At 48.6% G+C, this 13,158-nt stretch overlaps 1 protein-coding gene across 1 annotated transcript in view; it reads left to right on the forward strand.

Moving 5' to 3' along the window:
- The first annotated feature begins 2,672 nt into the window (after positions 1-2,672).
- The window catches only part of ADCY5 (adenylate cyclase 5), a 197,548-nt gene continuing 187,062 nt past the window's right edge, over positions 2,673-13,158 (forward strand). The window contains exon 1 of the mRNA XM_048953830.1: positions 2,673-3,965. Coding sequence (XP_048809787.1) covers positions 2,961-3,965 — 1,005 coding nt within the window. The 5' untranslated portion in view covers positions 2,673-2,960. The remainder of the gene's footprint in view (positions 3,966-13,158) is intronic.

A 13,158-nucleotide genomic window follows, 5' to 3' on the forward strand; every position in this document is an offset into this window, starting at 1 on the left:
CTTATTGCAATCTTTTTGAAGAAATTGAATCCTCAACTACTTTTTCCTTCGTGTCAGGCTTACATAAAATCCCTTCAAATGATCACATGAATTCTATGCATGAAGGTGAATTTCACAATCCCGTGTTGTGTTTGTGTGTCCCGGATCTAACTTAACCTAAACAGCATAGAAATGCAAATATTTTTAGTTCTGCATTTGGGGTTAAATGCTGTGGATGCTACTAAAGAAAAAGCTGATAATTCCGATTCAGTAAGCACCTTGATCTGACAGGCTTTTATGTGACCCTAGGAAACCTGAGTCAGTGGTGAATCAGGCTGTTTTGGTCTTGTTTTTTTTTAATTTTTTTAAATGACTGTGTTTTTATATTTTCATAATTTTCTGCTCACTTTTGGCTCTATTCCTTGTGAATCATCAGATTATGGGGTGGAGAGCGAAAGCAGAAACTATGTAATAGCAGCTTGTTCAATTTCAGTATTTCATGTCTCTGGGTTGGGTTCTCTCATTAGGTTTCAGAAAGCTATTTCGGAGTGCGCAGAGATAGTCGGTGAGAGGACCAAGAACGTGTCTTACAGTGGCTTTACTAATTTAGGGAGAATAGCTATTTTAGAATTTTGGTTTAATACTTGCATGAATCATGAAGGCTGCAGAGAGTGAAATATGTGACTGACGTGTATTCTGAGGCCACTATGTAGATGTTATTCCTGCTGTGTGTAAGTCAAGCAAATGAAGAATGCTGATGTTTTTCTACTGTACCTGTTGTAACAGTAATAAAATATCATGTTTGTATATAGATTTAAGGCTGTGTGTGAAATCAGAACTGTGTAAATTGTTCGTGTGTTGAAGAACTTCAGGTCTGTGCTACAGTTAGCTCCGTGACTGTACTTGTAGGTTCTCTCACATATTCCCTGACAGATATTGTGGAGCTCATACTCTAGAAACAGTGTGCCAGCATTCTCTGTATCTTCCACATAGCTTGTGTGGAGAAGCACTTGCTGAAGGAAGGAGGGGCTTCTATTTTGATCCAGAATTTGATTAAATTGCGATTGAGGGAACATAACAGAATTTCCCTCCCATCCTTCCCCCACCCACCCTACCCATCAAAAACAAACAGAAGAATAATGCTTTTGTGGTCGGGTGAGCAGCATTTGAGAAGACTTTACTAGCAGGGGAGGTGGAAGTTGCTTCGTTTGGGCACTGCAGTGTAAACAGGACAAGTAAGTGTTCTCATTTCACAGATTAGAACACAAAGATCACCTGTATGGACTGAGGTCATAGCTGGGACAGAACTGAGCTGTACAGATGCAGACACCTGTCAGGAGTCATTAGAATGGCCAAGTCACCAGAGGAAAGGGTAACAGTTCTGTGTGTGTCATTTATTTGTTAACAGGGAGCGTATTAACCGTCTGAGCCTTCTTTTAAGGATCGTTAGGCATTTTTGAAAGATTTTTTTTTCCATCCAAGGTATGTTATTTTGCTTTCACTGTGACTGACTGATGAACATGCAACTGTGTCAAAATTGCACATGCACTCATCTCGTTTCCTCAGTGCCCAAACTTTCATGAACTCTATGGATGGCTATCTGTGGCGTTCATTATCTGCCATTCATCATCATAATTACCCTCCTCCAAGCCCTGTTTTATCGACGCGGTCACAGCCGCCCGAGACTGGGACAGTCCTTCAGGCTTTACCTTCCTCTGCCTCTCAGCGGCGCGGCCCGCGGTGCCGCCTCCGTTTCTCATGCTTTCACCTCGTGGGTGCAACGCTCTCCTCCGGGAGCCAGAACCCCCCGGACGGGGCAGAACGCGGAGCCGGAGCCCCTTTCGCCTCCCGTCACGGTGGGCACCGCCACGCCCGGGCCGCCCCTCAGGCAGAGCCTCAAGGGCGGGACTAACACCCGCGCCGAAGCGGTTAACGGCCGCGCTGCGGCGGCACGGCCCCCGCCCGCCCTCCGGCCGCACCGATTGGCCGGCGGGCCGGCGGCGACGCCCAATGGCGGCGGGCAGCGGCGGGGGGCGCGCCAATGGGGGCCGGCGGGGGGCGGGGGCGGGGGCCGGCGCGGCCGGCGCCCGGTTGAATGGGGAGTACAAAGAGGCGCGAGCCGGGGCGGGCCGCTGCTGTCCCTGCCAGAGGCGCGCGGAGCGGCGCTGCCCGCAGCCCTGCGCTCCGCTCCGCTCGTCTGAGAGGCGCCGCCTTTTTGCTTTTCTTCTTTTTTTTCTTTTTTTTTTTTTTTTTTTTTTCTCCCCCTCTGCTCGCTTCTCCCGTTCTCCAGTGTCCCTGGAAGAGGCGCTCCCGCCGCCCGCAGGCGCACAGCGGCGGCGGCCGTGTGCATGAGCGGCGCGGCTGCCGCCCGCCGTTCCGTATCGCCGGGGCTCCGCCGCCGCTGGGAGGCGAGGCGAGAGCCCGGCCCGCCCCGGGCGGCCCCCCCGCCGCGCCCTGGGCCCCCCCTGCAGGGGATGCACCCTCCTCAGCCGGCCGCTGCGGCCCTGCGAGCCTGAGCCTCCGCGCCCTCCCCGCCGCCGCCCGGCCCGCGGGGCGGCCGCTGCCGCCGCCCGCCCCGTGCCCGGCCCCGAGCGGCGGGTGCGGGCCGGCGCGGCGCGCTGCGATGCGGCTCCCCCGCCGCGCCCGGAGCCCCTGCGGCCGCCGCGGCGCGGCTGAGGGCGCGCGGCTGTGAGGCGGGGGCGGCCCGGCGGCCCCTCAGACGGCGCCGCGTTCGCTCGGGGGGTGTCGAAGCTCCGGGGCCGGCCGTGGCCGCCGCGCTGCCTTGAGAGGACGCCCCGGCTCCGGGAGAAGCTTCGGGGGCGTTTGCGGGTTTTGGCTATATATATATATATTTAATTTTGTGTTTTTAATTATTATTATTACTTTTTAATTCCCGAGCTCTTTCCCCGTCGCGTTTTGGGGTTTTGCCCCTTGCGGCCAGGAGCCCCCCTCTCCTGCCCGACGTCCCCTTCCCGCAGGGCATGTCCCGATCCAACAGCGTCAGCCCCCCGGGCTTCGGCAGCCCCGCGCCCTGGGCGGCCACCGAGCAGCACCGCTCGGCCTGGGGCGAGGCAGAGGCGCGGGCCAATGGCTACTCCTACCCGCCGCCTCCCAACAGGTCCTCGGGCAAGAAGGCCTCCCGCATGGCGAGCAGGTGGCGGAGCGAGGAAGACTACGAGCCCCAGGCGAGCCGGAGCCGCGGGGAGAGCGGCTGCAAGATGATGATGAGCTTTAGGTCCAAATCTGCTTGGCAGGAGCGCAGTGACGAAAGCCGACGTCACCGGTCCCGCCACCAGCCCGGTGGTGATTCCCCCGCTGCCCCCAACAATGCCAGCCCCCGGGAGCAGGGGGAGGTACGGCCCCGCTCGGTGGAGTTGGGGCTGGAGGAGAAACGCATCAAGGCCAAGATCGAAGAGCTGGAGGAGGAGGACGGGGACGAGGGGGACTCCGAGGTGGCCTTCTCCATGGGCAGCTGTTGCAGCAGTCTGCTGCAGATCTTCAGGTCCAAGAAGTTCCAGTCGGAGAAACTGGAGCGCCTCTATCAGCGCTACTTCTTCCGACTCAACCAGAGCAGCCTCACCATGCTCATGGCTGTGCTGGTGCTGGTCTGTGTGGTCATGCTGATCTTCCACGCTGTACATGGCCACTACGAGGTGTCCTACGTCGTGGTGCTCTCCCTGGCCATCCTGCTGATGGTGGTGCTGTGCATGGTGTGCAACCGCAACGACTTCCACCAGGACCACATGTGGCTGGCTTGCTACTCCGTCATCCTGGTGATCCTGGCTGTGCAGGTGGTAGGGGTTCTGCTGGTCTGGCCCAGGAGTGCCTCGGAAGGCATCTGGTGGACTGTCTTCTTCATCTACAGCATCTACACGTTACTGCCGGTGCGGATGAGGGCTGCGGTTATCAGTGGGGTGGTGCTGTCTGCCATCCACCTGGCCGTCTCCCTCAAGATCAACGCCGAGGACAAGTTTCTCCTCAAGCAGGTAGGCAAACCCCCGGCCTCTTCGTGTCTGCGTGGTCGCCCCAACCTTCCCTGGACGAGCTGAGTAGGTGGCTTTGTTGGGTCATCACCTAGCGCTGGATGGGTTGGTGTCCTCCAGCCTCAAACCTGGGCTGTCTGATGCTGCATTGTGCTGCCTGATGGTAGCCCATGCTGTAATGTTTTCTCATTTCTGGATTTCATTAAGGGTCTTAGAATGTTTAGGAAACCTGCCTGAAGGGTTTCGAGTGACTGCGTGGTTGCTGGCTGGCTGTGCCAGTGCCCTTCAGCTGTGTTTAATGTCAACAGCTGTGCACTAAGCACACCTGTGGAATGGTGTCCTGTGGGCTGCCTCTATGTGCAGAACATTGTGTGGTCTGTATGGATTCAAGGCTGTTCTTGTGAGGAGTGCTGGGGTCTGAATGATTTTGGTGCAGGGCTTCCAGAGCGTGCCCCTTGGAAGAGTTGGGTGAGGTTTGGGTTTAGCAAGGTGTTTGCTCTGGAAATAGCGATAGTGGAAAAGCCCAGCATTTGTGTACAGCCAGCAGAAAAGTGGAGAAGTATAAATGCAGGTCATTAGCTGTATTATCATGTTAAACTGGAGCACTTGGTTTGCAGGAATAATAAGTCTATTATTGAATGTGTTGCAGTGCAGTTTTTAATTACTGTATCTGTACAAACAAAAGCAGTACAAGGTGCTGCTTTCCTTTTGGAAGCACAGCAAATGGATGTGGGGGTCCTGTGCTCAACACCACGGGGACCTCAGAGCAATGACTGGGAGCATCGCAGTGTGACACGTGCCTCTGAGGGTCTGGGGTCTGGGTGAGGAGTATGGCCGCAGCCTGGGCTCCCATGTATTTGGCTGCTATGAGGTGCTGGGCTGCCTGCTGACCTGTGGCATCGCGCGCACAGAGCCTTGTGCTTGCCTCTGTCTGACCTCGAAGCTGCTTTGAAGCTTTGTAATGTCAGGAACGTTTCTAGGGCAGTTTTTTTTTTTTTTTTCCCCTTTAAATAAAACTCCAGCATGCTCAGGCTGTTGCAGTCTGCCTTACAAAATATCCCATCAAGTTATTTCGTTTTTCCTCCCCCCCATTCTTCTTTGTGCCCCCTCCTCTCCCCACTCAGCTAAGCCCATTGGACAGTTTCTGGCTTTGTTCTTAGCTTCTTACAGATATTTTTATAAACTGCACATGGCATATTTTTCTTATGCTTGATATAAATGGCTTTTTGTGCATTTCCAGCAGAGCATATGCTGCAAATGAGACAGTAACTGTTTTTTTTGCTGGACTTGGAAAAGTTTGCTAATGGACTCAGCTCCTCCTTGTGGGGCTCTGGTCCTTCAAAGCCGTAACTTTATACTGAGGCTTCTCATGTTGAGTTCAGCATGTTGGATGGAGACTGTTCCTACATATGAAGGCAGAACTCATCATGATTAAAGCTGAAAGTCTTACTCTGATAATTTTTGAGGGTACTTGAAATATTATATTGGAAAGTGTTGATGATAGCATCTTAATTGCGAGGAGTCTATATGTGATCACCTCTGTGGAGAATTTGGGGCAATGGCAGCTCAGGATCATTGGGCTTTACTGCAGTTTCAGAATAAGGGTTCAGTTGATGAAAAATGTCTTAGGAGTCCTCTCACTCTGATTTCAAAGACAACGCATCTCTTCACATTGTGTTGTTTTCTTTTTTTACACCAAACACCCTCTCTATCTTGCCGTGGTCTCCCTGGTCCCGCTGAATTTGCAGGGCTGTACGAGGCCAAGCATCAGATTCTCCACACATTTGCGTTCGAGCGTGTGCTGCTATCTCTGGCTGATGTAGGGCTGTGAGCTGCTATCTCCAGCTGATAGAGAAATCTGTTCTGCGGAGTGCAGTGCCTCAGCACCCAGCAGGCCTTCCCTGCCGGGGCTGCCTCTGGTTGCTATGGAGATCTGCTGCGCTCTGCTCTGCCCCACTGGGCACCTCGGCCCCACTGTCCCCTCCGACTCACACGGGTGAAGGTGGATGGAAGGCTGATAAAAGTGGAAGGAGAGGGTTAAGTTGTTGCTGGTGGCTGCAGTCCAACAGTCACATCAGCCTGGGTTCTGTGGGGCAGGTGTGGGAATGAAGGCACTTGTGAGGATGTGACCAGATGGTTCTATATCCATAGAAATGGCAGAAGGGCTTTTTGGGACGTGTATCCCCCAGTCCCTTTGTGTCACAGCATTTTAACCGTCGTACTTGAGTGGGTTCTTTGCAGGAGCCTTTTTTTCTTTTGATCTTCTCCTAGTTGTTTCCAAGCAAGGACAAATTCTGCGTTCCTGCTGTGACCCACCCCAATTCTGGGCTGAGTGACTCTTGCATAGACTCCTGAGCACTTTTTACCAGGCTCTGGAGCCTCATAAACCTTGCTTGAGAAAAAGGGTGAAGTTCTTGGTTGTTGGTCCCTTTTAGGAGAAAGGCAACTTTTTTATCCCCTTTGTGAGAATGCACAATTTGTTGTCTTGCTCCTTGCCTCTCTGTCACCAGTTCTGGCCAGGCTTCTTTACAGCACAGCCCTCCTCATCCCTTGGTTCAGGAAGGGGTTAAGGGTCTTTGCTATTTCAAATTGGTGAGGTGGTGGGAATGAAGGTAGCTGTGGTCGTTGCTTCCTAGCTGAGCTGCTTTCTTAATAATTTTGGGGTCACTGGACTCTGTCTCAGGCAGGCAATGGTCTGGGCATCTTGAATTGATGTTTAATTGGAACAGAAATGCTAATTAGTGGGAATTATTGCATTATGTTCTGAAGTTATCCCATGGTGAGGGAAGGAACCAGAAGAAATTGAGTGCTTGAGAATTTACATCCAAAGGCTGCTGATAGAAGAAGAGCGTAGTCCTCTAACACATACATCCTTCCAACTGCAAATCATGATCGCTTGTTTTCTTGTGTGTACCTATTTCCAGGGGTTGGTTTGGGGTTTATCAGGGAGAGAATGACTGCATTTATCTTCAGGTTTGTTTGAGATGTATTCCATGCTGCAGAAGAAAGAAGTCACCTAACTGACCCACAAACTCTGTACCGATGCATGGGAGGGCTATTGGTGTGCATGGGTTGCAGATGCTTTGCTGAAGTCATGAGAGTGGCCCAGCTGCCCTCAGAGCAGCAGGTCTTGTGTAAGCACTGGCATTTCTGTGTGAGTGAGGGCTAAGGGACAGGCAGTTTCACAATGGGTTTTATTGGACTGTGAATCAGTGTTGAGGAGATGGGGATGGTGTGTGGGAGAGGCGGGGGACCAGGAGTGAGGGATAAGAATGCAATATACAGACATCAAACAAACCTGTGGACTGAGGTTAGATTTACTCCAGCTTTCCCATCCAAACCTGTTCCATTGTAACTGTCTGAGGTTCCTTGTTCAAGAGTACAGTTAAGGCTTTGTAGTTTATTAACTCAGTGTGAGTGGGTGACTGTTAAGGTACCACAAAAACAGAAGGCTGGGAAAAGATGCATACACTTTTCTTTTTTTTTTTTTAATTTGTTATTGTGTGATTCTTTTTTTTCTTTTTTGGTCTTGTGTCTGTAAGCTCACTGAAAGAGAAGCTGAACATCTCAGATCTTTTCCCTGCCCAAATATTATTGCAAATCTCCTGCAAAGAGTTTCTGATAGCACGGCTGTCAGCAGCTGCCCAGTACACGCTTGTGTTCTTGGCACTCTGTTTCCAGGCTCCTGATGTCGAGCTCCCTGTTGCCCGTCCCTGCACCTTCATCATAACAACATTACTTGAGTACTCCTCATTCCTCACTTCTGAGATCTGTGCGTTGGCCTTTCTCCCTGTCAGTCCAAGTTAATGATATGTGATGGATCCGCAGCTGCACGGTGCCTCTCTCCAAAGTGCAGTGTTTTGTTTTAACCGTTTCTGTGTTGGTACAAAAACATGATGCGTTCTTTTTCCTTTCCCTAAATCAACCGTCACTTCAGCAGGGCTAAAAACAGCTTCTTACTGTAATAGGATATTGACTTGTGTCTTGTGTGTATCTTCTAGCATCTCGTAAAGATGCTTTTTAGATGCAATTTAAATGACATTGTATGAGAAGCTTGCTGTGTAGCAGGAGAAATAGTACTGCGTGTTCCATTTGGGCTGCAGCATGCTTAAGATAAGTAGGTGATGACTGATTTTGAGACTAACAGATTCTCAGAAGTGCGTTACCAACTCACTGCATTGCCCTTTCATTGTCTTCTGGTGGCATTTATTTACAGAGGAGAGATGAGCTACCTGAAGTGCAAGTGGATCTGTTTGTTTGAATGGTTGTATGCTGCCTGCTTGACATTTGAGTAATGTTCATTTGGGATGTGATTTTATAGCACTTCATAGCGTCCTGTTCTGCATAAGCATTGCTGCTGAGAGAGCTGCTCGTGCAGCGAGATCTGCTCCAGCAGTGCTGATGGCTGAACAGCTGAGCCATAGTTTGAACTTTGTAAAAACTGACCGTTTGAGGAGAGGAAGAAATGGCAGCCCGAAACATCCAGTAGCTATTGCATTGATAACAGCCTTCCCAAGTGTAATTCTCTAACAGAGGTAATTAATTTAATCCCTGAGGTATTGTATATCAATTAGTCCTTAGAAGCAATATTGCCTGTGTCTCTAGGGAGTGAATGCACTGCTTGAGGTTTATAAAAGCATATCTGTTTTTCTTATCTGTGAAATTACCCTGTGGTCCTGCTGCCTCTTATCTTCTTCCCTCACTTCTCCACCCCCGCCCTTCCCACCACCCTGAATTTTTGGCATTTCCCTGCGGTGTGATGCCCACAACTGTGGACAGATGTGTGTCCCAATCCTACAGCACAGTTATTGACTTGTCCTCACGTGTCCCAGGCTGGATGCCTTGGTGCAACCATGACCCTTATCCTCTGCTGCAGACCTGTGTCCCAGGGCAGGACCTTGTATTTACGTGCTCTTTTGTTACTGACCGCATTCAAATGATTTAAAAACCTGAACTTCAGTGGAAATAAAATGCTGATGAGTCTCGTGCTAACGACTCACTGGAACTGGCTGTGCCTTCCCAAACCCAGACTGGCTGCAAGCACTCCCAAAATGCCCTTTTGCTGCATGTTCACTGCTGCTGGCCATGCTGCTGGCTGGGACTCTGCCCAGCTGCAGTGTGAACTTTGGGCACCAGGCTGTTTCAATGCATTCAACTCGTGTTTGATTAGCTAATCTTTCAGTCATGCACCACAGCTCCCTCTGAATCTCGTAAGAAAATTGAAACAATTGCTAACTTTTGGGGCATTTTAGTAGTGGGAACAGCTATGGTCTTTTGGTAATAGCTGCTTTTGTCTTTTCATTTTGTTAATGGGTATTACTCCCATCTTCTTACCAAACTAAAAGACCTTTCCTTCTGTCCTGGCACGAGATGCAATGAGAAAAAACCTCCAGCAGCAGCTGAAACACCGAGAGGTAACAATTGCAATTATTCCGACAGCAACTTCCATGTTTGCGGTAAAGCAGTCCACCCTGTAGCTGTGAGTGGCTTCTGAGAACCTCTGCTTTGAGAAATTCCTCTCCTCTTTTTTTTTTTTCTTATGTTTTCTTTTTCTTTTCTTTTTTTTCCACCCCCTGTGCAGGTGGGTGCGGTTCAGAAAAAATACCCGCTTTTGTTTGGGGAGGTGGAGGACAGGGCTCCAAGTTCTGCTCCCCTTGGGCAAGCTTTGTCTTCCCATCTGCTTCATACTAGAGCATTTACCTGGCACCTTGCACAGGCATTATGTGCCCAAAAATGCAGTGCAGGAGGAGCTGGAGCTCAGCAACCTTCCCCCAGCCTCATGAACGCTTCAGTACTGCGTGGCTGTTTCAGGGCCCAGAGGGGTAGAATAGTGACAACACGTGTGTGTGTGTGTGTGTGTGTGTGTGTGTGTGTGTGAGGAATGCAAAAATTCACAGCTTCTGGGAAGTGGGTGGAGTTCCTGTATAACTGAGTGACTTTTTTCATCTCCTCTGAGTCCTGGGTTTTGATGTGGGATGCAGCCACTGTTAGTGCCTGTACTCCTTCTGAAGTCTAGCCTAGTGATCTTGGCTACTGATATCTTGCATCCAGGGGATGCTCTTTCTTCTTTTTGTTTTTTAATTGATGATACTTTAAGAAAAATCTTTTTTCTCTTCACCCAAGATGTATCCTGCTGCTGCCAGAAGTTTAAATGGATCCATTATTATGAAGTCCTTAGGCTAGGTAAAAACCCAAGGGGAAATGCCATGCGAATGAAAAAACACAACCCCAAAGATATTAAAAAAGATAATCTAGTTGTGAGGGGGTGTGAGAAAGAGACAAGAATTTTAATATTTGTCTCCTGAACTCCAGGATGTTCTCACTTTATCGTGGAGAAGCTTGAGGTTTCTATCATTTAGGATCACACATAAAATAGCTGTTAGGCCAAGACAAGAGTCAAAATGCTTTTTAGCACCTGCAGCTGGACCACTCCCAAGAAAATCTGTGCTTGATGCTTTATGATGTTGATGAGTCTTGCCAACCTCATTGCTGGCGGGCAGAAGAATGGCATGGTTGGTTGGATCCCTTTAGCTAATCTGGTTCTTATGCAGTTTGATGAGTTTTCAGGTGAAATATGGAACTTTCTCTTCTTTTCATGAAAGGTTTTACACACCTGTGGAATACCCATAGAAGTTCTTTCTGTGAATTGGGACTTTATGGTATTGCAGTGCTTTGCTATTGTTCTCCCTCTTCCTGGGAAACTTTGCTTTCGGGGAGTTGAGCTGGGGATTAAAGCTGCTATTTTAACATACGTATTTAACATATAAATATAACATACACATTCCACTAGTATCAGAATGCATCTTTGTAGGCAGTAAACAAAGGACTGTGCTGATGCAACAGGGGAGGAATATAAATGAAAAAAGTTGTTGGTTCTGTACCCTCCCCCCCTCCCAGATATTAGAAATTGATCTCTCAAAGCAGCAGCTTAAGCAAATTGTTTATTCCTTAAACATGTTTGCAGCTTGTATAAGATATTTTGTCTTACTTCATAGTCAAAAGAAAAGACTGTGACATTGCTTGCAAGAATCTGTCATAAAGTATTTCTAATGCAGATGGTTCTTCCCTGGCTGCATTTTCCCCTTCAAAAAAGCCACAGCTCCTTCCCTTTATTCCTTTCCATAGACTAAATGTTACAACCACTGATCCCTGTGTACCTCAGGCTCTGGAAACAGAATTCTTAGAGCTAGTGCTGTGGTGAGGGACTATTCAAATCAGTATTTCTAAAAACAGTAGTTTGCCAGTCAGCCCACAGATGACAGCACTCAGACATGCCTGCTGAGTGATGAATTCTTTCCATTTGCTGGGAGGTACCCAAGAGCAGTTTTGTCTGTATTCTTCCTTAATGTATAGGAACGAGTCACACGAGTGGATGGACCAAGGAAAACGTTATTAATGAAGATGCTTTAGGCTGAATGGGATTTCTCTTTTTATGCAAGCCGTTACCTGTAATCTTGTAGAAGAAATGCAGCAATGCTGCATGGTACCAGCAAAGGAAGATGCTATGCACTGTAGTGGGGCACTGTAATTACAATGTCATTCTAGCTCGTTAAGGGTAACTGCAGTCTTTAAAACCGTTAAACCCAGAGGGAGGTTGCCAGTGTGGGAAGAGCTGTTCTGCAGGGAGTGTGCTGGATCGTAAGGCCAGGAGGAGCGCTGAGGTTGCTGACACAGTTCAGTGAACCGTTCCCTTGCACTTAGTGATGGCTTCTGCTTGTGGCAGGTAAAACAAGCTGAAATGCTGAATGGATGGTGTTTGTCAGCTGAAAAAGGAATTGGCATTGATCTCTGACCTGGTGGTGAACCGAACCCGTGCTTCCGCCACGTCTGAGAGACAGGTTTATAACGCCCTGTGATGGAATGTGCTGGGGATATTTTCCTACCTAAGGTAGCATCATCTACTTAAAGCATAAAACACAGTCGTGTTAGTTTGTGAAGGGGCTCTGACATCGGGCCCAGATTTCATACTCAGTAATTGCATTCTTACCTTTGTAACTGTTGTTGAACACAGCATTTTCTCTGCTCCATTTCTATCCTGTGTCTTTGACAGAACATGATAGCACCATGAGGTAGCTGCTGTGCGTATGTGGGTTTTACTACCATAGCTGAGACATTTTCAAGGCTGGTGGCAGGCCAGAAAAAAATAGTGTGTGTAGAACTCAGGCTTGTTATCTTCTCAGTCACGTTAATGTGCTGGAGCAAGCACCCTCCCACTGCTCTGATAGATACACTGACAACTTTTGAAAGCTACAAAACTGGAAGTGTTGTGGTTGAAGGATGCCTCTGGAGGCCAGCAGTATGTTTGTACAGCACCTGGCACAGCTGGCTTGAATAAGGGGATCCTCAATGAGCTTGGCATTAAGCTCATTTCATGGGTGACTTCCCTCGGCTGCTGGGATAGGTGCCCTTGGTTTGCTTCATTCCTGACCCGTTAGCACTTCAGAGCTGCTCCATGGGCTCTTAAAAGCGCGTACTTTTTGCAACCACTCTCAAAATGTCTGTGAACAAATACTTAAGAAAGTATATCCTGAAAATATTTTCATTTCTTTTTAGATTGTTTGGAGACTGCAATTTATTTTTCCTTCTTAACGAATGTAGATAATGAATGTCTGGCTGTGGACAAAACTTTTGTGTCATGACTAAATAATGATGTCCAGGAAAAGTAATCACAGATGGATTAGGTAAGCCACAAAAAAGAAAAAAAACCCAACTCAACACTATATAGAAGCTGTTGTCCACAGCTGAAATCACCTTATTTTACTACTGCAGATGCTAATGGACCCAGTTAATTTAATTCATTTCCAGAGGGAATGCAAACTAAATATAAAGTCATGCTTGTTTAGAGAAGTGTGCACACAGGTTTTAAATAATCTTCAGTCTTTGTTGATGAACTTTTCTGAGCAGACAAATGTTTACCGTAGTATCTGCAAGGTAAGACTGTAGCTTGTGTGAGATAGGAGCATTTATATTATTAATGTAGGAAGCTGCATATATGGGCAGTGCACTCTTAAAACAAGCACTATCATCCTCTGTGCTATGTGCTTGCCCTTGGCATAGGCTGGGTTGTCTGTGAGAGGGACAGTCGAGAGAGGAGCTCGTCTATCAGACACAGCTACATCTCAGAAGCCTGGGCAGGAGCAGCTCCCTGACACTTAACCTTAGTGGCCAGGCTGCCTGTTTCACCCTTTTATTCCCT

The sequence above is a fragment of the Lagopus muta genome, chromosome 8, assembly GCF_023343835.1.
Source record: "Lagopus muta isolate bLagMut1 chromosome 8, bLagMut1 primary, whole genome shotgun sequence".
Taxonomy (NCBI): Eukaryota; Metazoa; Chordata; class Aves; order Galliformes; family Phasianidae; genus Lagopus; species Lagopus muta.